General features: G+C 39.7%; 1 protein-coding gene across 1 annotated transcript in view; it reads left to right on the top strand.

Moving 5' to 3' along the window:
• The window catches only part of ATP13A4 (ATPase 13A4), a 94,852-nt gene that overhangs the window by 66,157 nt on the left and 3,282 nt on the right, over nt 1–25,413 (top strand). The window contains exons 18-29 of the mRNA XM_087817814.1: nt 35–159; nt 4,588–4,751; nt 5,576–5,698; nt 7,027–7,106; nt 8,577–8,619; nt 8,950–9,059; nt 11,471–11,567; nt 13,219–13,291; nt 16,769–16,940; nt 17,967–18,160; nt 19,267–19,355; nt 23,114–23,194. Coding sequence (XP_087673940.1) covers nt 35–159; nt 4,588–4,751; nt 5,576–5,698; nt 7,027–7,106; nt 8,577–8,619; nt 8,950–9,059; nt 11,471–11,567; nt 13,219–13,291; nt 16,769–16,940; nt 17,967–18,160; nt 19,267–19,355; nt 23,114–23,194 — 1,351 coding nt within the window. The remainder of the gene's footprint in view (nt 1–34; nt 160–4,587; nt 4,752–5,575; nt 5,699–7,026; nt 7,107–8,576; nt 8,620–8,949; nt 9,060–11,470; nt 11,568–13,218; nt 13,292–16,768; nt 16,941–17,966; nt 18,161–19,266; nt 19,356–23,113; nt 23,195–25,413) is intronic.

Genomic DNA, 25,413 nt, shown 5'->3' on the forward strand with positions numbered 1-25,413 from the left:
ATTCATATATATTTATATGCATATATACTTCCAGGGACAAGGTAGAATCAGACTTGATATTTCTGGGATTGCTGATCTTGGAGAATCGATTGAAGGAAGAGACAAAACCCATCCTGGAAGAGCTCATCTCAGCCCAGATAAGGACAGTAATGATCACAGGTATATATAAAAAAGTAGGAAACAGTAAGAATTTGATATGGAAATACAGATTCACTCATTTAGCAAATATTGCTGACTTGTGGACCAGACACCATTCTAGTTCTGGAGATGGACAACAAAAAGGCAAAGTTATTGTACTCACTGAGCTTCCATTCAGGTGGGATGAGATAGAAAATCAATCAATCGATAACCAAATAATCAAATAAACGACTAGCAATGAATGTTATGAGGCACATAAAACAAAACAGGGTAATGTGGCTAAGTGTCTGACTGGCTACTTTAGATGAGGTGCCATCTCTGAGAAGGGACATTTGAGATATCACCTGAATGAGAAGATATAAGCCATGCAGATGATTATTTTATTGTTAAATGGTAGGGGAAGAAGACTGCTGAGTCAGCGTGGGTGGGAAACTGCCCTGAAAGCCCATCAATAATGAGATCTACAACTCTGGAGATGTAAAAGAAATGCTGTCCTCTCTACTTCTACTCACAAACCCCAAATCACACAAATAATGGAGTGGTGAGAAAGGATCATGCAAGGAAATCTGTGAAATGCCCTAAGGAATGTTTCTGAATTGAGAATAAATGATTTCCTAATGCATTCATATTTTCTGAGTATGTCTTCCCTTTCCCTGATCTCATAGTCAGAAGCATTCAACTCTATTAATTGTGTTACCAAGATAGAATATTTCCCCACCCCACGTCCCCTGAACCCTGTTCTACTGTTGGGAACTCCAGAATATTTTACATTCCCTTCTGTACTTTCCCATCCCCCTAGTCCCGCCTCCACAATCCAAGAGACATTTGGACCACTTTTACTCTCTCCTTTTCCAGTCCCTCAATCCAACTTTTAGGTCTTGCTGAGTTAATTTACTACTTATTAAAGTTTCCCCACATTATGAGACCTCTGTTTCAAACCCCTTTATTCTGCACTATATTACACATTCTCATAATCCACCTTTAATCATTAGCCTTAAGTAGAAATAAAAGTTGACCCCCTCCTCTTTACTTTTTCCCTCATATTACATTTCTGTCCTGTTTTTTTCCTTGCCTGGTTATAATTTTTTCTCAAGAATTGTCCTTGGGCAGGATAGAAGGGTGCTATGCACTCTGATATCTCACACAGTCTGGAATATCTTTCTTTGACAGTTGAGTGAGTGTAGAATTTTTAGGTTATGTTCCTTTTTTTCTTAATAATCTGTCGGCGTCTTTCCTTTGTCCTCTGCTTTTGGTGTCGCATATTATAGGCTCAGTGTCAGCCCGCTGGGGGTGACTTGTTCTCTTCTGCATATAATCCTGTTCCTTTAACTTTGAAGTTTAGAAATGTTGCCAGAATGTGCCTGTAAGTTTGTCATTTTTCATTAATTTGGCCTGGAGTATAGTGAACTCTTTTAATCTGCCTTCTCCCTCTCAGGGGAATTTCTTCTGTTGTTCATTTAATTATTGCCTTTGTTCTCTCTCCTTCCTTTTCCCCTTCTGGAGCTTCTATTATCCATATGACAGGCCTCCTGGATCTGTCCTCTCAGTTTCTTTTTTCTTGTGGCTGTTATGTTTTTATAATTTTGCTTTGTGCTTTAAGATTTTTTTTTTTGCACCCAGTTTTCTCAAACCACAAACTCAAGTCTCAAAAATGACTATTACCTTTTCCAAATTACCTGCTGAATTAAGTTCTTAAATCATGTTTTGTAGTGGGAATGGCTCTAGAAAACCTTTTTTTTTTTTTTTTTTTTAATGCAGGTTTTATCTGTCTCCTGCAGCTGCGCTACTTTGACCCTATGTATTCTGGTTGTTTTGCCTGATCTTTTCCTATCTAGCTACTGGGGTTTCTTAAATAGGTTGTTATATATCTTTGTCGGATGACTGAGGCTCAGGTCTGGGCTGCATATCCTAAACAGTAGAACCCCAGTGGGTGGGATGCAAAATGGGACTGCATTGCAAAGCAGACCAGCTGCCGGTGTCCTGCTGAGGCAGGTGGAGGAAACCTCTTAGCTCTCAATGCTCCCCATACTCTTCCAGCCTCAGGGTACAGCAGGTCCTTCCCACCAGCTGGCTCTTTTAAGGGTCTTCGTAAGGATTTTGGTAGAAACCTATGCTAAGGATAGCCAGCCAGATCTTATTTATTTTTTAGTAGTTCCAGGAATTACAACATCCATACCTACCCTTTCAAGAAGCCTTACAACCATAAACCTTCTGTACCTTCTCTCCTTTATGTTACAGTTTTCATGTGTATGACAATGACAGACAATGAAAACCCCACCAGGCAATTAAAATCTTACTTTCAACAGTTAAGAGTTAAAGGACATAAGTGAAGAAAAATAGGCTTTTACATTTACCCAAATTTTTATTGTTCCTGTTCCTATGTTTTCATTCCTCATATTCTAAGTTTCACTCTGGTATCATTTTCTTTTAGCCTAAATAATTTCTTTTAGCATTTCATTTTGACCATGTTCTCTGGCAAAAATTTATTTTAGTTTCCCTTTATCTAAAAATGTCTTTATTTTTACTTTATTCCTGAAGGATATTTTTATTAGCTATAGGAGCCTGAGTTGGCAGTTTTTTTCTTTCTGTACTTTAAAGATGTCGCTTCACTGTCATCTTGCCTCCATTATTTTTAATCTGAAATCTGTGATGATGTTAATTTGAATCATTGCTCCCTTATATGTAATGATTGTTTTCCCAGCTGCTTTTAAGATCTTTTCTTTAACTTTGGTTTTTAGCAGTTTGATTATGTGTCTGGATTTGGTTCTCACTGAATTGTTCACTCAGCTTCTTGAATATGTAAATTTAAATTTTTAAACACATTAGGGACACATTAGCTATTATTTCTTTAAAAACAGTTTTCCTGTTTCAGTCTCTTTCTCCTCTTTTTGGAAGACTTTAATGACATAAATGTGAGTCTTTTTAATATTTTTCAGTTTCTTTTCTTTTAAGATTTTTTCCTCTGTTCTTCAGATTGTATAATTTATATTGCTCTATATTCAAATTCACTGACTCTCCTCATCTCCATTCTATTATTGAGTGCATCCAGTGAATATTTACAATTTCAATTATTATATTGGTTATTTCTAAAGTAGCCATTTGGTTCTTTTTTAGAGTATATTTTTTTCTGTTTAGGCTTCTATCTTGTCATTTATTTCAAGGGTATTAACCTTACCATGTGGAGGAGGCTTACAGTAGCTCCTTTAAAACCATGGTGTAATAATTACAACATCTGGGTTATTTTGGAATGGGCAATTAATTGTTGATTACTTTTTCTTGAGAATATGCCGTACTTTACAGGTTTTACTGTATGTTGAGTATCCTAAATATTTCAAATATGATGTTTTTGAGACTTTGGGTACTATTAAAATTTTCTGAAGAATGAATTTTGTTTTGTTTTCAAGATAAATTCAGAAATATAGGAGGTGATTAATATTGCCTTTGCTATTCTTCTTTGGATTTGTTCTGCACGTGCACAGCTCTGACTTGGGCCAGAGACTTACTATAGTTCACACATACTGAATTAGTCTCCTTGCCTAGGTCTTTCTTTCCCAAGATTTCCCTCATAACTCTTAAGCCCTCAGGCATTACTTTTCCTTGTTCTTCTGGCCAGAAAGGCTAGTTTCTCAGAGTTTTTGCTGCCTGCACAGTTCTAGGGTCAAATATTGGAGAGGAAAGAGGAAAAAAAGCCAAGAATCTTAGCACCTTGTACATTGTTTCTCCAAATTTGACTCTCTTTCACATTCTGCTTGCTTATGTTTACTTTCAAGGTTGCTTTTTGTATTTTTGTTCAGTTTTCCATTGTTGTCAGTGGGAGAGATAGATTGTAATGGGTTTGCTCCATCTCTGCTGGAAGTGGAACCACCAGATACTATGTAAAAACAGTAGGCTCTGTCCTGGCCAGTGGTCAGAGCACTAGCCCAAGGACTGAAGGGTCCTGGGTTCGATTCCAGCCAAGGACATGTACCTCAGTTGCAGGCTTGACCCCCACAGGGACCCAGTTGGGGCACATGTGGGAGGCAACCAGTCAATGTGTCTCTCTCATGTTGATGTTTCTCTCTCTCTCTCTCCCCCTTCCACTCTCTCTGAAATGCAATGAAAAGTGTCCTCGAGTGACGACTAAAAACAAAAATGAAAACCAGTTAGCTCTGCTAAATGTTACCAAGCTGTTAACAAATGACAGAAATAAAATTGAGTTTTGCCCTTTTGTTTTTCCTTCCCACTCTCTGAAAAAATATAATGGTAGGTCATGAAGTAACGAGATGAGAAGCAGCAAGAACCAGAAAGGGGTGGAGAAATCAAGGACGATCAGGGCTGAGGGAGACATGAGAGGTTATTTCTCCTCACACCTACAAAAAAGCCTTAACTCCTTACCCCAGTTTTCCAGGCCCTCTATGAATTCGTTCTATCTCTTCAGCATCATGTTAGGATAGTCCTCCTTTCTTCTAGGTGATAACCTTCAGACTGCAATAACAGTGGCCAGAAAGTCTGGAATGGTTTCTGAAGGCCAGAAAGTCATTCTCATTGAAGCAAATGAAAGTGCTGGGTCCTCATCAGCATCTATATCTTGGAATGTAGTAGAAGAGAAGAAACACATTGCCTACGGGAATCAGGTATACCTAAAAACAGACTTTCTGCCATGTCATCTAACTTGTTTCATAGTCTTGGTGACTGAGCAGCGTTGACTGGCAGAGCTGTATGAGCCGTACAGGTGACCTGGGGTCAACTTACTTCTCCAAATGTCTAACACATATGCAGTGTGAAGAGCTCAGTTTCCATATCTTTCCAACTGAGCTTTGAGGTCCAGTGCTTTCCTGGGTGCTGGAAATAATCCATTCTTTTAAACTTAAAAGCTTTTGGCTCTGTGTGAGAAAAAATATAGTAATGGGGCCGGGAATCTAATTTCCCACTTTTCCCTTGCTTGCCAGCCACCCTCTTGAGTTTAAAGGGGATTTAATCTCTAGGAGAGGTACCACTGTGTGAATTGAAAAATCAGACTATATCTTCAGGTTAGGGAAGAAAGCTTTATTCATTTATCCCCAATCTTGTCAGTATCTCATCTCTATTGTGTCCTTGTGGAACGATATTAATTCTCTAAGGAAAAAACCTGTAAGTTCTCACTTCAGGGAGAGATTTGTTAAGCTGCAGTGCTTTTGTATTTTATACTTGAAATGTGTGAGATGTGCTCTTGTCTGGACTCCCCGAGATCAAATCAGGCTGAGAACAGGACATGAGTAAGTGTTATTTTTCTGCTCACTACAGAGGTCGTGATGTGCAAAGGTTGATCTAGCAAAGAGAAAGTGCTTCCCTGAGGAATCGGGAGTGGAGTGTGTGACTTTTACAGAGAGACCCCGGACTGCCATTGCTGTCCTCTGTCAGATATGCTGTGGTCCTAAACATTCTATCAAGTCTAAAATAACTGTGTCTTGCTTTGCAGGATAATTACATTAACATCAGGGAAGAAGTCTCTGATAATAACAGAGAAGGAAGTTATCATTTTGCCCTAAGTGGAAAATCCTTTCAGGTTATAAGTCAACATTTCAGCAGCCTACTGCCAAAGGTAAGTTCTTAAATGGTACTGATCTCCTGGTAAAGATGCTGACAATGTCATTTACAGAGAATGACCCTCAGTAATTTCAAACCTCTAAACAGGTAAGAGATACCTATTGAATGTATCATAAAAGAGGGAGATATTTTTATAGCAGTTACTGTTGTCTCATTTCCTACTAGATTTAAAATAAGTAAGCTTGATTAGCCAATTTTCCATCATTTATACCTGACTATTTAGTCAGGGGCACTGACTTCTTTTCCCCTTAGATTGTCAAATAAAAAAATTACAACAGTCAACCCCACAATAGCAATCCAGTGTTTTGGTCAAATTGACCAAAATATATTTTTTGGTATGCAGGAGAATTTTAATAATTAATTTATGTGTGCCATGAGATGATAAAGGTTGAAATTTGCTGATTTATAGGATTAATAGTGACTTCTCAAGTCATCAGCATTACTTGTGGGTAGCTGTCACTACATTGCCATGGTTAGGAGTCTCACAGTGTAGTGGAAACCCAGCAATTATACAAGAAAACAGGCTAGGAATGGAGGAATTTCACTAGGTTTTTGATAGAGGACCTCTACCTAGAAAAGGGTCAAACTTAAGAACTTTCTTGATGATGAATAAACCCATAGTAGGGGCAGATAATCTATTTGCACTCAATTACTCACCATCTTAGGCACTGTTTAAGAAAAAAAAGAAGAATAAAAACTTTGAAGCTGAATTTACTAAGCTGAATTTACTGCCGGGGGAGCAGGGAGCCCTCAGACCTAACACAGGATAATTTAGATTCTGTAGAATGGAGATCAGGTGGAGGGGCCAGTAGAGGCTCTTATACCACCAAACCATCAATGTTCCATAGTCCAAATCAGGTTTGGGATATCAGCTGAATTTTATAATTGATCAAGACTGCACTAGCTACTTTACTATTTCACCAGTAGGCTGTTTTTCTGCTAGTTCTGAACAAGTTTCTGAGAAGCAGTCGCCTCATTTCCTTTTCCTGGAAGCCTTGTAATTTCTCATGCTCTACTGGCTTAAGGTTCCGTTAAGCTCAGGATTTTTCCATTCTCCACGGCAGCTGAGCTAAATTCTTGTAGGTCATCATTTCCACCATATATTTTTATGAAGTAGTCATCTTTACTGATTTTGATCTCCCTGGTCACTTATCTGATGACCAATGTCCCAATGTCTGTTTAAAATCCAAAGGAAGACTTCTTGGAAAAGAATGTTTTTCTTCCTTCATGGATATCATTACCCTGTTAGTGTTATGTGTTATTAATTATTTCATGTATGACCAGCTGATATAATAAAATATTTCTCTTTTGGGTTCCTTACAGATACTGATGAATGGGACCATCTTTGCAAGAATGTCTCCTGGGCAGAAATCCAGTCTGGTGGAAGAATTTCAGAAACTGGAGTAGGTTCTTTCCCAATTCTGGTGGCGTGAAGTGCCTGGGGGCCTGGCAGTCAGGGGAGAGTAAGAGGTACAGGAAGTCACTCTGGCTAGGGCAGTGGTTCTTAACTGAGCTGCACATGTCAGTCACCTTGGGAGCTTTGAAAAAACAGCAGTTCTGATTCAATTGCTTACATGGGGATTGGGAGTCAGTATTTTTTCAAAGCTTTCCACATAAATCAGTCTTGCACCCAGACTTGAGAACCACTGACTAGAACATAAGGACATGAACAGGTGTGGTGAGAAACAGCCTGGAGAGGTAAACTGAGCTCAGCTCCCGAACGGGCAATGAAAAGTTAGACTTCATTAGTACAAACTATTATCACAGCTATGACATAGGGACATTTATATGACAAGAGATTCAAATAACCTTCAAAATATACAAACATTCTATGCCAAAGCATCCTCTCCACCCTGAATCAGAGAGAGAATTTCTCTTCGAACATAGAGGGTTTCCATTGATAGAATGGGCAGTCCATATAAAGTGCCCGTCCTTTGGGACCCTTTGCTTATTTATTTATTTTTTGTTAGTGGAACCCATAATCCTGAGGCTTCCTCTCCTTCTGCTGCTCAACCACAGAGACAGGGCTCCTCCTGCTCACTGCTGCTCCGTCCTGCTGCTCCTCCATTCAGTCGCTCTGCAGGCGCCTCCGCTCAGAAGGCCCCATCTCCACGTGGCTGAGAACCCAGGCCGCACCCTAGTTGCCTTCATAGAGCAGCGAGTAAAAAGAGGCCCAGCAGATTCTGTAAATGCTGTCAGAGTGCTCTTACCTTAAAAAGCAGATTACCCATGATCTTTGTCAATGACTTAAGAGCAGTATTCGCTCAGCCTCAGAAAGCTGTTTGAAGAACAGATGTATTTTCTTTCTTCAACTTCTGGGTCTGGCACTGCATTATTTGTTGAGTGACTGCTAACACGGCCAATTTTTTCCTTATGAACTGTTAACAGCACCAACAAGCAAGTTTTATTTATCATTTTAGAATTCATAAGGCACTTTCCCATACAGCACTTCGCTGAATACACCTAACACTTTGTAGGAGAGAAAAATGATAGTCCAAACAGTGAAGTGAGCAGGCCGATCAGATCTCAATCTTCTGCTTTCAAGTGCTGTGCCCTCCCCATTCCCCGTGCCGTCTTATGCGTAACTGTGAGACCCTGTCTTGCAGCTGACAAAGCTGCTTCTGAGACAGTGAAGTGCAGGTCTCCCTGGAACGCTTGGAGTCTGGGACAAGCCGTCCTGGAATTCTTATCCATTGTAGCAACTGCTGCGTCAAAGTTTACTTTTTAGTCAAACCAGACTATTAGGGAAACTCCCTTGAAATAATAAGTTTGAGCCCTAAGTAAGAAAGCTCATTTTATCTTTTTAATTAGAGAAATTAGCATTTAAGATTGCTTTGATCTCTTCTATAATTGACGTGGTGGTTCTCCTTTAGTTACTTTGTAGGTATGTGCGGGGATGGAGCCAATGACTGTGGGGTAAGTAGTGCCAGTGTGGGGACCGTAGTCTCACACTGGATTGTACTTGCCCAGAGCCCTTTAGAGAAAATATCTCCTGGGATATACACTCTCCCCGCTCCTCTCGATGGAGAAACTGATACTGAGGGTTGGGAGAGTTTTGACTCCCAACTGCAATAACTCAGTTGGTCCTTAGAGACTAAATGGGGTAAAATTTTGTTCTGAAGTTCCCACTTCTTTTACTGGGTGTCCCAGCATGTTGTGAACAGCTTATTTGGCCCTTTTCTTATGAGGCCTCAGGAGAGATGTATGTGAGTGTGCATGCACCGTAAGCTGACTCTTTGCTTTCAGGCTTTGAAAATGGCTCATGTGGGCATCTCTTTATCAGAGCAGGAGGCATCTGTGGCCTCACCTTTCACTTCTAAAACTCCAAACATTGAGTGTGTACCTCAACTTATCAAGTAAGTAAGTGTTTTCACCAGCATTGTTTTAATCTCTCTTGATTTCTAGGTACAGGTTCCACTGTTTTTTTTCATTTTATTATTTATTTATTTATTTATTTTTTCAATTACAGTTGACATTCAGTATTATTTTGTACTAGTCTCAGGTGTACAGCATAGTGGTTAGACAATCACATATTTACAAAGGATTTCCCCTGATATTTTCAGTAACCAACTGGCACCATGTTATTGACTATTTTCCCTAAGCTGTGCTTTACATCCCATGACTATTCTGTAATTACCAGTCTGTACTTTTCATTCCCTCCACCTTTTTCACCCAGTCCCCTGACCCACCCTTCTCTGGCAACCATCAGTCTCTTCTCTGTATCTGTGAGTCTGTTTCTGTTTTGTTTGTACATTTATATTGTTCTTTAGATTCCACATATAAGTGAAATTATATGGTATTTGTCTTTCTCTGACTGACTTATCAGATTCCATTGTTCTGCAAGTCAAAGACCAGGGAAGTTTTTCATCCTTGGGTGGGGAGGGTGCTTTGCAAGAGATGAAGTCAAACGTTCTACTCCCAAGTGGACTTACCCAGAGCTAAAATTAACTGTGGGAGAGCAGTGGTATTTCTAATGAAAGCCACTGAATAGGTTATTTTTAGAAAATTGGAATCTGAAACTTGTTATGGCTTTGAAAGTGTTAATTATATTATTATTATTGCTATTATTTTAAATGTATCTCCTTAAACATTTTATAGTGGGGGACTGAGGGAAACTTTCTCTTCCCTGTTTGCCTTCCTTCCTCTTGCCTTTTTATGCTGCCTTGGGAAATGCTTCCCATCTCTAGTTTCCAAAATATTTACCTTTGCTGCTTCTACTAAAATTTCCCTTGGTCCTTTGTTCTCTCCCTCCACCACTGAATATGTACGTCTGTTGCATTTTATTTAAATGACAGAGATAGTTAGCATCGTGACTGCTTTTGGTTATTATAACTGCTATGTGTTTACAGTTTAAAATGTGCTTTAATCCCTGTTTTCTTGTACTTCAAAAAGCCTAGAGATGTAGGAATGGTCACTATTTCTTCTACAAATAAAGAAATTGAGGCTTAGGGGTGGGGCAGGGTGGAGGTGGGCCAAAGGGGGGGGGGAAATGGGGTCATCTGTAATAGTGTCAACAATAAAAATTTGAAAAAATTTTAAGTAAACAAACAAAAGAAATTGAAGCTCAGAGAACTACTCAAACTCACACAGTCACATAGGATTGGACTGCATTAGAATTAGTTTTGTTTAAATGTGTTTTATCTACAAATGTCATACTCCTTCCATCACCTTATAATAATGATGTGGCTAGTTCCTTCCAATGTTTTAATTTATTCACATGTTCAACAAATATTTATAAGGTAGACACTTAGTGCCAGGAACAGTTGGAGGCACTGGGGACCCAGAAGTGAGTAAATCAGACGTCCTTCCATCTCATGACGTTTTCCTCCAGTGAAGTCAGGCAGTAAGCACATGTGCAGATAAATCAGGGGACTTGGAAAGGCAGGAAGATGCTGGAGTGGTGGAATTGGCTGCACCAGATGAGGTGCATGGGAAAGCCTCTCTAAGGAGGTGAGTGAGGGGTGGGAGACACTGCCTTCTAGGCGGAGCGACGGCAGCAGCGAAGCCCTGGTACAGGAAAAAGCTTGGTGTGAGGATCAGGCTTTGGAATCCCAGGAAACCACTATGACCAGAAGTAAGTTTACACTCTATTTTTTCCAAAAGGAAAGAAAAAAAAGTGGTATTTCATAATTTATTTCATGCTTTAAATATACACTATTTACTCAAAGTAAGACAATAGTAACAAAAATGAACATCCCCATTGTTTCTAGTCTATTTAAGTTTGATATGTGACTAATTTGAGTGTGTTTATTATTTTAGTCCAGTTTTAGAAAAAGGTGGGACTCTCAAGTGAAATTTGAATAAAGTGTTTGCCAAACTCCTGAAGCACCTGCACGAAAATAGCCCCTAAGCCCTCAATCTTACTCATATTCCTCGGTTCACAGATGAAGAAGCTGTGACCAAGGGAAGGGAAATGACCTTCCAAATCACGTTAGTGAGTAGGTATGAGATCTGGGACCAGCCCAAGTCCCCAGACTCTGAACTGAACTAATGTCTGCAGAAAGGATGAGTGACTAAATCTGGCTCCCTGGCTGGATCAAGGCCTGTGGACCTCGGAGTGGAATTGGCCTTTCTGGAAAATTTAGTCGTTTAGCACACTGACAGCCAGCTCCCACTGGCTCAAGGCTGCCCAGTCTGTCAGGCAAACAATGGAATAATCAGACTTTCGATCTTTTCTCCTGAGCTCAGGCGAACAGCACAGAATAACTGACCTCATTTCTTTCCATTACTTTCATCTCATTACCTTTTTGTTTCTTTTCTCACACAGGGAAGGACGTGCAGCCCTTGTCACCTCATTTTGCATGTTTAAGTACATGGCTCTGTACAGCATGATTCAATATATTGGTGTTCTGCTGCTCTACTGGGTATGACTTGGGACCTAGCCTCTTGGTTAGAGAGAAGTGAGACAGGGATAGTGCACTCTCAATTGGCAACTTCTTAAATAAAGAACAAATAGGAGACTTGAGCACTAACAACCCCTCTAAAATGATCTTTAATGTTTTGGAAATAATTCAGAAATAGACAAATGTGCACAGGTAAAGTTGTTGGTGTGATTTCTCTGACTCTGACAGAGAATTACCTAGTGGTAGTTGAGGATCAGAATAGAATAAATCACTTTCTCTCTTGCTGTTGCTTTCGCCTGTTTAGACCAGGTCTTTGTCTTTCCAATCCACAGTAGCTCTCCCCTCGAATAACACTCATTAAAGAGATGATTGGGTGCTGGAATGTTTCAAAACTGGCTCTCCCTGGAAAAATAAGCCCTGCTTATTAATGTTTGCCAATTTTAGTGGTGTAAATACTCCCGCCATGGCTGGTTTCAAGCTATCCACCTGAACGTGGAGTTGGGGAGAAACATGCAATGGAATATCATTATGTAGTACTTGCACCATATAGATACGAGACCTGTGAATAACCTCAAGAACATAGATAAAAGTAAAGTGTAGGAAAGTGATTAGGAAGTGTTGAGTTTTGAGTATTTATTACCTCTGTTTTCAATATAATTTAATAGTAAATTTGTATAATTTAAGATTTTATATTGTCTGTGTTCACAAAATTTTTGAAAATCTAGCAATGGACTCTTATGATCTAGTACAAGTCGGCATATCCCTGATTCCCTGAACACAGGGATTTAAACATTTGCATGTCATACTACAAAAGAACATAGGTCTTGTGATGGCTTTTACCATTTAACCAAACATAAAAGGAGAAAATATGACTACTATTTGTGGACTCAACATATGGGGGATTCTTCATTAACTAACAAAGAGAAAGGGAGCTCTATTTGTGCTGGAGATATCTATGTACATCTAAATTCATCTCTACATCTTGCTCTCTTGCTCCTGGGTTGAAAGTTTTAGTTCTGTTATCTTCAGATTACCTATGTCTTTCCACTAATGAATGAACTGGAGAAAAAGAGCTATTTATAGAAATTTGGTCCTATTTTGAAATCACAATAATTCTTGTTCAAAACTAGAGTTGAACATGGGTCATCATTATCTCCTTTCCAAGGGTTAAGTTACTTGAAATCTGTAAGACCTAAATGTTTTTTCTCTCTCAAGAATATCAAAGTGCTTTATCAGGGACTTTCTAATGATACCCCAAAATGCAAATGATTCAGTTATTGTCATTTTTCATCAGTAAGATTTAGGTAAGAATACCACACATTTGTCACTTGTTACTATTGGAAACGTACTCTTTTAGTGTGCCAGAGCAAATCCCAACTTTTCTGCAAACAAGTGGAAGGGAGCAGAGATGAATCTGATAGAGGGAGATATTCCCCTCTCCAGGGCTAATAGTGGTGCACAAAGAACCTAGTCCAGAAAGCTCTTAACGGGGCCTCCTGGTGGGACAGGATTTCACAGTACACCCACCAACATAAGCAGGCCCCTGACCACACCACCTCCTTGGTAATTTGCTTGCCAATCCTATGCTGCCGTGACAAAATGAATGAAATGGATGTCAAGCTTCATTCAGAAGGTCACGACTCTTTTGAGCTGTTTTCCTTTTTATTTTCAGGAGACGAACAGCCTATCAAATTACCAGTTTCTGTTCCAGGATCTGGTCATTACAACTCTTATTGGTGCAACGAGTAAGACGTTTTTATAACTTTCTTCCTAGAGGTGCTCCCCTCAGCTTGCCTCCCTCAGCCCCAGAAGGGCTGGTCCAGTAGAGGGGGGAGAGCAGCTGCAGCACATGCAATGTCTGGCTATTCCCAAAGGTGTATAGAGAGGGGGAAAGAGGAAACAGTCTTCATTTTTGAGCCCTGAAAGAAAATGTTATCAAAGGAAAAGCTGGCTAGTTATTTTGCTGTTTTTCACACCAAAAAATGGAGCTTCCATAAAAGGTCACTAAATATTTAAAATAAAAAAGTTCCTTGAAAATCAGGAACACTCTTTGGTATGCTTTCAGGTACAGTTATAGGTGAAGTGTGCTTAATATATAGCTTATATGTTTCCATCTCCAAATCCTAGCTTCTCAAGATCTAGTCAATTTTTCTCTGGGCTACTGGACCATTGCCATCAGCATACAAATATATTTCCATAGCTTCTTTCTTTGAAAGCTCTTCCTTGACCCAAATCCACCACTATCTGCTGTCCCCCTTATTGTCAAACTTTGAAACTAGCTGTGTATACACACTTTCTCCACTTGCCATCTCTAATTCTGTCATTTCAATCAGCCAGATTCTAACATTTAAGGGCATGAATTTGAATGGTTGGCCTGAGCTGGTGTTTAGGGTGAGGCAGTGGTAGGCTGGCAAATGTTTAATAGCTGGCTTTCAAAAAAATGTTTGTACATATATGCACGTAAGTTTATTATAAACTTCACTGGAAAAAAAAGTGTGATGAGCAATTTTTAAATAATAAAATATGCAATGTCTTTCTTGCAAATTCCATTTAGTCAATTGATTCTCACAAAATGCTTTAGCTGAGTTTTACCAAATTCTTGTATGCATAGTAAACCTATGCTATTGATGACTGAATTCGCTTTAATGTGAATCTTTGTTGACATTTTTCTTTACTTGAATGGCAAAGCAATGAAAACTTAAGTTGAAACTTCAACCATTCATCAGTGATGCGAGCAACTTATTTGCTGAATTGGATAATGGTTCTTGAAGGCTAGGAGAATATTTCCTCAGTTAAAAAAAATTGTTCACAATATAATGGCAACAGACATGACACACTTTTAAGTTTAATCTACATTATTAACTTCAAGGACATAGATAATTCTAAATATGTAGAATAGTTAAGAAATTATCAGTTTGGGGGGTTCATTATCTTTGTTTCTGATATATTTATTTAATTGTAAATTTACATAATTTACTTTTAATGATGACTGTGTTTAAAAACTGGCTTGCAAATTTAGCAGGAATTGGCCCTTGTGAGCCAGTGTGAGCCAGCTCCAGCCACCACCAGCTGGAAGGGTGCACATTGCTGACACATGAAAAAGTACAAGTCTTAGATTGCTGCTTCTACATGCCTCACAGTCTTGCTTTCACATTATTTCCTCTTATATCTTCTCATCATAATCTTAACAACCATCATGCCAACTTATCATTTAAAAAACTTGTTCAAAAGCTCTGTTTTTGGAGAATGGGCTCAGGGGAGCAGCTACTATCTATGTTTCAGCAGCCACCTTATTGATGTTGCTCTTGTCAAGTTCTTCAATGACTTCCATTGACAGCAATGATCACTTCTCTTTCCTAATTTTACTTGAATCTCTCAACAGCACTTTCTTTCCACAAAAGATTTCTTCTTTTGGGTCTGTGTTACCACACACTCCTGAATTATCTATCACTTTTGTGAATGCAGTCTTCCCATCTCTACTCCTTTACCTGTCTTCTAACTTTTGGAGTGTTCCAAGCCTTGTTCTTGGTTCTTTTGTCTTTACTGACATTCTCATTTTGTTTATGCATTATTTTCCTGATTTTACTGAGTACTTTGAGCATATTTATGACAGTTGTTTTAAAGTCTCTGCTCAGTAAGTCCAATATCTGGGCTTCCTCAGAGATGATTTCTGTTAATTTGTTTTGTTCCATTGAGTTTTATAATGCCTTAACTCTGGAAATCAGATTCTCCCCTTTCCCTTGGGCTTTATTTTCTTTGTTTTTCTGTTTTTTGAAGGCTGTAGTAGTCCATTTGTTTAGTGACTTTTCTAAATTATTTTTGTAAAGACTGTATCAGTTGTCATGTGTGGTCACTGAAATCTCTGTTCCCTTAGCTTTTGTTCAGGTAGTGTTTTGACAGAGATTTCCTTGAACTCTGTGAGTGTAAAAAATGTGAACACAGAAATACCTCTCCCAGTCTTTGCAGGTTGGTTCTAATGCCGGGCACTTCAACACTTAGCCAGGCTTGTGTTGAGTCTAAAGATCATCCAGAGCTGAAAGTGTAGAGTTTTTTTCTGTTTTTTTCTGAGCATGAATCTTGCCCTGGGCATGTACATGGCTTTCTGTATTTCCCAGTACACACAGGTGACTGTGAATACCATACTTTCCTAAAGAAATTTACTTAAGCTTTTCTTGCCAGGTTTTAGGCATTTATTTTATGTATCAAATGTAATCTTTTGCTCCAGGTGACTGCGGGTAGTTTGTTAACCTTACAGTGCTTTGGAGCAGTGCATGCTGCTTTCCATCCCAAGTAAGTTTTGCATTAGGTGAAACAGATGAGCACCTTGCACTGTACTTCAGGAAGTCCCCAGACAAGTTAGAACAGACATACAAAATAACTTGTGGATAAAGTCTGCTCTTCCCTCTCTGTAATCAGGGAGCAGGGTCCCCACAGGACATGTGTACTACCATTTTCAAGATTGCCACTGAGCTGGGGGAAGGCAGGCAAGGGCAAGTAGAACTGCACAAAACTTTCCTAACATTTTTAAGTTGCCTTTTTCTTGATTAAGCATTTGTTTGGATGCTGTAAACCTTTGTCTATTTTTTTTAGAGTTCTGACAAAGTTGGTTCTTAAAATTTCTGCTTGTTTTCAATGTTTCTGTGTAGGGATGAGATCTTGGAGCTGCATACTCTATATTTTGTTGCTGTTACCCCTCATTTTATTTTTTAAATATTTGAAAGCATTACTTCTTAGTGACTGTATGTTGTTCCATTATATAGATGTGCCATAATTTATCATAAATGATGCTGTGATGAGCATCTTTCTACATCTCTGATTTTTTTTAGCATAGGATAAAATTTCAGAAGTGGAATAACTATGTAAAAAGTTGGGAAATTTTTTCAATCTCTTCATATTCATTGCCAAATTGCCCTTTAGAGAGTTTTTGTCAATTTATATTCCCACAAGCAGTGTGCATTTTAATCCTCCCTCACCTATAATTTAATAGTCTTTGCCCATTTAATAGATGCAAAGAGGGCATCTTATAGTTCTATGTCTGCTGTCTTAAGAATTTCTCATATGACTTCAGTTTGAATCCATTTATTGTATTGTTCACTCAGTTTATGATGTACTTCAACTTGTCAATTTCCTCAGATGTGTGGACCCAAGAAGTTACACCATTCTTCTGAAGAATATAACATTTCCCTGCTCTCATACATATAAAACTTGAATTTATTTTACAGTGAATTTGAATGGTGCCTACCCCAAGCTGGTGCCTTTCAGACCCACGGGACGGCTGATCTCCCCACCTTTGCTGCTCTCTGTGATTTTCAACATCCTTCTCAGCCTGGCCATGCACATTGTGGGCTTCATTCTGGTTCAGAGGCAGCCTTGGTACAACACAGAGATGCACAGGTACGATCAAAGACTTGATTCCAGCTTCCTGCTCTTTAAGTTCTGTCAAACGTCACCTGCCCCATATGATGGGAGACAGCTGGGTCTTCATTCAGCCATGGGATTTGGCTTCCATAAGTCTCTTGGGTAATTCCAGTGACCTTTGTTTCTCTGTAGCACAATTTGATGGTAGCATTCATTGGCACTCATCTTTGCCTGCCTTAGATAATGATCTATAACCATCTTTTCTATCTAGGGTGACCAAGCATTGTAGTTTGCCAGGACATCCCCAGTTTAAGCCTGATATCCAATGAAATTATTAATAGCTTTTCTTTTTATATTCAAATCTGTTCCTGTTGAATGATAAATTGTATGGTCACCCTACTTATAAATGTTTAGAGATTTTAAGCCAATTGAGGCAGGAATTATGACTTACTCATCTCTCTCTCTTCCACATAGCATTAATATACATGATTGGTGCTCAATTTTTAAATATATGACTTGGCTCTCTCTCTCTCTCTCCCTCTCTCTCTCTCTCTCTCTAATCTATCTATCATCTATCTATCATCTATCATCTATCTATCTATCTATCTATCTATCTATCTATCTATCTATCTATCTCTATCATCTATCTATCTATCTAATTAATCTATCTACATCTATCTATCTATCATCTATCTATCTATCTATCTATCTATCTATCTATCTATCTATCTATCTATCATCTATCTATCATCTATATCTATCATCTATCATCTATCTATCTATCATCTATCTATCTATCTATCTATCTATCTATCTATCTATCTATCTATCTATCTATCTATCATCTATCTAACCATCTATCTACCTATCTAATCTATCATCTATCCATCTATCCAAAACATAGATCTATCTGTGCTGGTTTGTTTCTCCTTATTTTTCAGTATATTCTTTCCCAAAGTGTAGGCAATTATAGTAACATTGCAGGCGTGAAGTTTTGCATGTATGCACCATAGGTGTCTGTCTGTCATCTTACTGCATTAGCTTCTTTCGTTTCCTCTTTAGTGCCTGCACAGTGCAGAATAACAACATTTCAAATGTAACCACTCCTCCAACTGCTCCAGGAAAGGTTGAAATTAATGGTGCCATCCCGAGTTTTGAGAATACTACTATGTGGTTCTTGGGAACAATCAACTGCATTATTGTGGCTCTTATCTTCTCTAAAGGAAAACCATTTAGGCAGCCGACCTATAAAAACTGTGAGTAAAACTGTACGGGATCAGAGGTGAGAGGTCATCAGCGAGGACGACAGGCATGCCTGGGTCATTCATGGGCCAGGTGCAGCGTTGGCACTTATTCGGGGTCTTCCGGTTTCCACTCCAGGTCCCTGCCAAATGCATTGTGCAGCCTCTTTTGCTCCCTCTCTCAAAGTTGCATGAAATACTAAGGCTTCTTTATCCACCTCTTACCTTCACCAAGAGTTAGTCTCTAGGTGTCTTTTCATGGGGTCACCCCAAATTGAGAAGACTCATTTATTTCTCTACTTGTCAGGATTCATCCTGGAGGAGGTGGGGAGGAGGGACCCAGCGCTCAGCTGGAACATGTCTCCTGACCGAAGACAATGGTCAGGATGGCATTGTGTGGCTGGCAGGCTGGGAGTGGGTTCAGCTTGGAGGAACCTGACTACAGATGGTTCTGGAGGCTCTTGGCCAAAGTACCTTCTACTTCCTTACGTTCTGGGCTGGGGGTAGAGTGTGTGTTAGGAGAAGTAGGTGACCTGCTTTTCCTTTAGGGCATTTATTTGGATACCATCGCTCCCCCTCTAATTGGAAAAATTTAGAAGCACAAGTTAAAAAATTAACATCCTCATAAAAGTTTGTTCATAGAAATTTATTTCACCCTTCTTCTTGGGATAACAAAGCAGTTGAATGCTGACCTCTATATGACTTCAAGTTAAACATTTGTTTATTTACAGCCCTCCTTTTTCCCAGAAAAGGATTTGAGATGGCTGATTTACATTAAAGAGACTCAGATACTTGAATGCCTGCAAGGCATCTATTTTGTAATAATAAAAATAACTTTTTGTAGTAATATAAGTGTATTTTGCCAATGTTGCCCTATATATATATTTCCTAATTTCATTAACTGAAACCTATAACATGGACGTGAAAATTTCCACTCGCCTCAAGGACATGCATAGAAATGTTGGAGGTGAGATCCGTTACATAGAAATGAGCACTTCTCATTTATTAGGCTGTGTTTGGACATGAAAATCAACTCAATTTAATCAGCATGACTCTGGAATATGTCTTTCAGTAGATGGGATGCTCCATTTCTCTGACAGTTTGTGCGCTTCTCCCCTCAGATCTGTTTGTCTGTGTGCTGGTCGTGCAGCTGGCTGTGTGTCTGTTCATCCTGTTTGCCGATATTCCAGATCTGTACACGCGTTTGAACGTAAGTCTCACCTCTGGGGTGCGGGGATGTTCGCAGCTGTCGAACGCCCGACTTCAAAAGGCTCCCAACTGCACTTGGCCTGGATTCTCAATGCCAACTTATTCTTTTGGGACAGTTTTAAAAACTGCTAAGCTCATTCATATTTTTAATTTAAACGGGTCAGGAAGTAAAATTTTGTCTAGTTTTGATTTCAACAATTTCCAAAGCATTGAACATTTTTCTTTTAAAAGATTCCCTTCAAGTTTGGAAAATCTATTTATACATTTCTTTCTCAAATGTGAGAGAGTGTCTCCCTGAATGCTTCTGTTTTCAAGCTGTTTAAAACAGTTTTGTCTATAGTATTTTTTTTCAGTTAATTCTTAAATTTGTATTTACATCATTTACTTCTTTAGAACTGTGTTTTTCTGATGTTCATACTTAATGTCTGCAAAACTTACTCTTTTTTTGTTTTAAATTTATGTTTTATTTAAGTATAGTTGGTATATAATCTTCTGTTGGTTATATTAGTTTCAGGTGTACAACATAGTGTTTTGACATTTTTATACCTTACGGTGTGGCCACCCTACTAATTCTAGTAATCATCTGGCACTGTGTGAACTTATCACAATATTATTGACTATATTCCCCTTCCTCTTTCCACCCATCCCATCACTTCCTCCCTCCGGTAACCAACCTCCCCCTTTATTTTATTTTATTTAAAAAAAAAAAAATTATTTTCATTGTTGAGGGTATTACAGATATTCCCCCCACCACCACCCATCTCTGTCCAGCTTCTGCCCCACCCCAGGCCCTCACCACGCTATTGTCTGTGTCCAAGGGCTCTGTATATATGCATATAAATTCTTTGGTTAATCTCTCCCTGCTCCCCTCTCCCCTCTGAGATCTGTCAGTCTGTTTCATGCATCCATGTCTCTGGTCCTGTTTGTCCCTCAGTTTATTTTGTTGCTGTAATAAACAAAATAAACCAACGAGCAAAACTTACTGTTAAAGAGCCAGGCCTTATCTCATGAACTCTCTTAGATTTTGTTACAACTTTGAAACTTTATAAGGGACAAAAATTTTATGAATTCAAGCAAGGGAAAATATAAATTTTAAATCTAACCTATCCTACTTTTCAAGTAGAAGTTAATCATTACTAAATGTCCTTTAGACCAGTAAATAGAAAGCAAAAGAGAAGATAAAAGAAACTGAACTTTTCTCACTTAGTACTTTGTAAACTTGCCTCCCTGCCTCTCCATCTCCAAGACAAGTTTCAGGAGGGCCAAGATCCTATTTTATTCATTCTTGTACAGACAGTGCCTTGCATAGCAAATGGCACATAATGGCAACAAATGACGGGCAGGTGGCTGTGTATCAGTTTCCTAAATGTAGACAAGCATTTGGAGCACACTGTGCTTTCCAAACCAACAGTACCTTCGCAAACCCAATGTGACATATAAACTAATGTCTACCTGCAGTTTTCATTTTTATAATTGCATTACTGGTTAGCAGTGTAATTGTCACTGTTGTTAAGTGTCTTTGTGAATTACATTAAGTACTTACGGAGATAAAGAGTCTTTGTCCACTTGTCTTCCAAGTGAGTTAAAACTTTGTAATCCTGCAGAAGTTAAGATTAAGACATGCTGGGCTTAGTCACACTCTCTAATGTGAAGACTCTAACCGAGAGGCTCAGTCCTCTGCTGTAACAAAATAGGGAACATAATTGGTTGGAAGGGAACATGCATGAAGTCATTTCTGCAAAGGATTCTGCAAAGAATTATTGCTTACTCTAAAAATAATCACTTTTCTTATTAGTACACAATTGTGAGTACATTTTAGAAATGTGAATATGCAGGCGGGGAAAATTATAACATCGTTCACTTTATCATTCCATCTTTGAAATTTTATATATTGTAAATGTGCACTGTCTGATTTATGAAGTTTATTTTATTTTAAGTTGAATCATGATGTTTTGCAACGTTGTCGCTCATTTTTAAAAATGGAATTTTTTAAATGGAGAATACATTCACATGGTTAAAAATTCAGACGTCTGAAGTTATATAGTGAAAAATTTCCTTTCCATCTTCATTTCCCAGCTACCAGTTCCCCTCTCTGGAGGCAACTGATGACACCAGTTTATTTTACATAATTTCAGACATTTTTTTACATATATACATGTGTGTGTGTGTGTTATATGTGTATTCTGTCACATTATTACACAGATTGTACCAAACTATTACATTTGTCCAGGTCTCTTGAAATAGAGATGCCAAACTGAGATGAGATGTGTAAGAAAGTAATTGGAGGAATTGCCTGTGGGAGAAAAAAAAGCAGGATGCTGGAGGAGGTGGGGAGGGTACCACACTATGTGGTCTGACCCCTATGGGGAGAGCGGGAAGGAGGGAGGCATAGCTAAGTAGTTTCGGACTACAGCACAGTTCTAAGAAAGTGGAGCCAAAGGTGTCACCTCCTATCAGAGGTGTTTAGTGTCTCACAAGAATGAGTGTGAGTGGAAGCCCTGCTGTCCTCAGCTATTAGTCCTGAGCAGCCCCTGGAAGCATGGCCTTAGGGTGAGTGTGGTGGCAGATTCTGCATCTAGCAGCTGGGACACCTGTCACTTATCCTCCCAGCAGCAGGAGCTGTGAGTGGAGCATGGTCATGGCTGTTTTGGTAATTGATCCATTATCAGTGCATAAAACTTCCTCATTTTCTTATACTAATATAGCATCTCATTATATATATATATATATATATATGTGTGTGTGTGTGTGTGTGTGTGTGTGTGTGTATGTATATATGTATATATGTATATATGTGTGTGTGTATATATATATATCTATACCATAAATTATGGGTAGTCCCCTATTGATCAACATTCAGATCGTTTCCAAGTTTTTACTATTGCAAACAAAGCTGCAATAAAATACCTTATACATATATCATTTCAACCATATACAAGTACATCTCTAGGATGGATTCCTAGAAGTGAATTTGCACTTTAATTTCAATAGCCTGTCCCTCCACGTTGTACCAGTCTTTACTCCCACCAGTGCAAAGGCAATGTAAGAAGCAGCGCTGGGTACAGTGCACTTGGCTTCGTTTCACTCATTCATCCATCCATTTAATATACATATTTAACATATATATTTTGAGTGTGGAGAGGAGCTAGGGAAGATACAGAGGAAGTGGGGAAAGAGACACCCCCTTGCTCTGTTGGTGAGCACCCTTGAGAAAGCACAGCCTGTGCCGCTGTGCACCCAGTCCTGAGAGTGAAGCCCTGACCAGGGGCGCACCAGCAGGGTTCAGCTGAGGAGAGATGTGGCTCCAGAGAGAGAAGGGCAATGCTGTCCCTGTGCAGGTGTGACATGTGTACCCTCAGAGCCTCCTCGGAGTACAGCCACATTCCTGTATTACCCATGAAAGCAAAACAACACAAACAAACAAAAAGTACTTTTATTGTTATTTTTTGTTGTACGGTGACCAGATTTATTTTAGGAAATTTAGAAATTACAGAGAAAAAGGAAAGGAAGAGAAAAGAAAGTAGTTATCATAGTCAGCAAATCACTGGAATCATTGGGTATAACCTTTCCACACTATTTTTTGTTCATACATGCATAGAAATATTAACATACATAAAGCATTCATGTTATACAGGTATATAAGATATACATACATGTATATGTATGTGTCTATTACATGTGTGATTTATAACCTATGAAAACATACGCTGTGAACACATGGACATTTTCCAGCATGTGTTTGTCCTCATCTCTTGCCAGCTGCTCTGCACTCCTGCTCTGTGGAGGGTCTACATTGTCGTTATGCTCAGCTGCAATTTCATCGTGTCCCTTGTTGTGGAGGTAAGTGCCCTCAGGCTGCTGATCACTGGGAGGGGGCACATTTTAGGGGACGCGGAAAAAGGAACAGCTTTGGCTGACAAGGCTCAGCCGTGCCAGGGGCTCCCTTCCTTGGCAACACGGACAAATGGTGCTTTGCTCAGATGAGTTCAAGACAAGGCATTTATTTTCCTACCTGTAAAGTGGAGCTGGAAGACTAGAATTATGAACTCTAAGGACCTGTTAATTTATAAAATTTACAAATAAAGACTCAATTAATTTTTTAAAACTGAGATATGACTCACACACTATAAAATTTACCTTTTAAGAGTGTTCAGTTTAGTGATTTTCAGTACATTTATTGAGTTGTGCCGCCACCACCACTCTCTGGTTCTGGACCATTCTCGTCACCCCAAGAGCAATCCTGTACCCATTAGCAGTCACTCCTCACGCCCCCTTCTTCCTCCCCCACCCCCTGGCAACCACGAATTTGTTTTCTGTCTCGGTGGATTTGCCTATTCTGGACATTTCATATAAAGGGAATCATACAATACGTGGCCTTTCGTGTCTGGCTTCTTTCACTTAAGAACTTGTATCGTTTTCACTTTACAGATGGGAAATGAGATTCACAGTGAGCTTTCCCTGGCCTTTCTTCTTCAGCTCCTGTTTCCTCAGTACAATGAGCTTGTGCCCCCCTTTCCTTTGCTCCGTGGCTCACTCTGTCCTTCGGTGCTGCCGGACACAGTCTCCATTCTTGAAAGCCCGCTGTCAGTTAAGGCGTCCCCGAAGGCATCCATGTCGAAGGAGAGGCGAGCTGCAGGACTCCAGGTGTCCCCATCCCCACTCTCATTACAAGCCCAGGCTTGTCCCAGTGAGGAGGCCCTCACGGAGGGCTGAGGCCACCCAGAGCCTGACTTCCCGCAGTATTTTGTAAGCAGGGGGAAGATTGCACAGCAGCTGGTGGCAGGACAGGCCAAGAGCGGGTTACAGGAGCTTCTCTGTCTAGGCTAACCAGGGCTCCTCAAACTTGACTGGCCATCGGAACCACCTGGGGGACGTGCCAAAGAACAGATTGTCCCGCCCTGCCCCCAACATGTGTGATTCAGTAGGTCTGGAATAAGCACAAGTTTTTGTTTCTATCGGGTGTCCTGGGGACTCTGGTGCTGCTAGTTCAGGGACCACACACTGAGAAGCACTACATATGGTTTCCAAAGCCACCAAGTTAACAAAAGAACATGGGTGTCCTCATACTGAATTGCAGAAAGATGGTCTTTGCCCTTTAAGGGAATAGGTATCTTGTCCCTCTGTCATTGTTTCCTCTGTCGGTGCCGTATTTCCCACGCCTGCGTGTTGCAGTGCTGTTCTGTCCTGTGGCACAGCTGCAGTGCCAGCCTCTTCACGAAGCTTCCCTGACGCCTAGGTCAGTTAGGCAAGTGGCATAAGTCAGCTAGCAGTGGTTTAAACAATAAAGATATTTACTGACTCACTTAAGAAGAATGGAAGTAAGGCTCAGGGCTGGTTTAGTGACTGGGCGTCATTGGGGATCTGCATCCTTTGCCCTTTCCATCCCACTCGCCTTAGGTCTTGGCCTTTCATGTTTGTTCTTGCTGCTCATGGTGCCCAGAAAGCTTCCACACAGCTGGGCATTGCATCTGTTTTCAGTGTAGGGGAAAAAATGGCAGGGAGGCACTAGCAAGCTTTTTCCTGCAAGTATGAATCTTTTACCAGTGAACAAAAAAATTCCTACAGCCCACCTGCAGACTTTTTCATATGCCCCTTTGGTTAGAACTGTGTCTCATTGACATCCTGAGTAGAAAAGGATTCTGGGAAAGTGGATTTAAGCCAAAATGGTAGACAGATTGGCCCAGACTATCTGTGTTTTTTCCTTTTAGGCAAGCAGGGAAGAGTTGGGAGAAATGGGTTGTAGGGGGCATCAAGTGACACAGTCTGCCACAGTCCCCTTGCAGGAAGCCATTCCACAGTCAGCATTTTACAGCTAAGAGTACAAGCCAAGGGTAGTTTACCTGGGTCTGAATCCTGGTTTCACCCTTTCTAGCTGCCTGACCTTGGGCAGCACTTGCTACTCCACTTTTCTGTGTTTCTGTTTCCTCATCTGTAAAATAGTGATAATAATGACACCTTACCCCAAGGGTTACCCTGAGTATGAAATGTGAATGGTGAAAAGCATACAGTAAGTAAGCTTAGTAAATATAAGCTATGATTATTATATTATTCCTTACATC

This window comes from Miniopterus natalensis, chromosome 6, assembly GCF_054644295.1.
Source record: "Miniopterus natalensis isolate mMinNat1 chromosome 6, mMinNat1.hap1, whole genome shotgun sequence".
In the NCBI taxonomy this organism is placed as follows: domain Eukaryota; kingdom Metazoa; phylum Chordata; class Mammalia; order Chiroptera; family Miniopteridae; genus Miniopterus; species Miniopterus natalensis.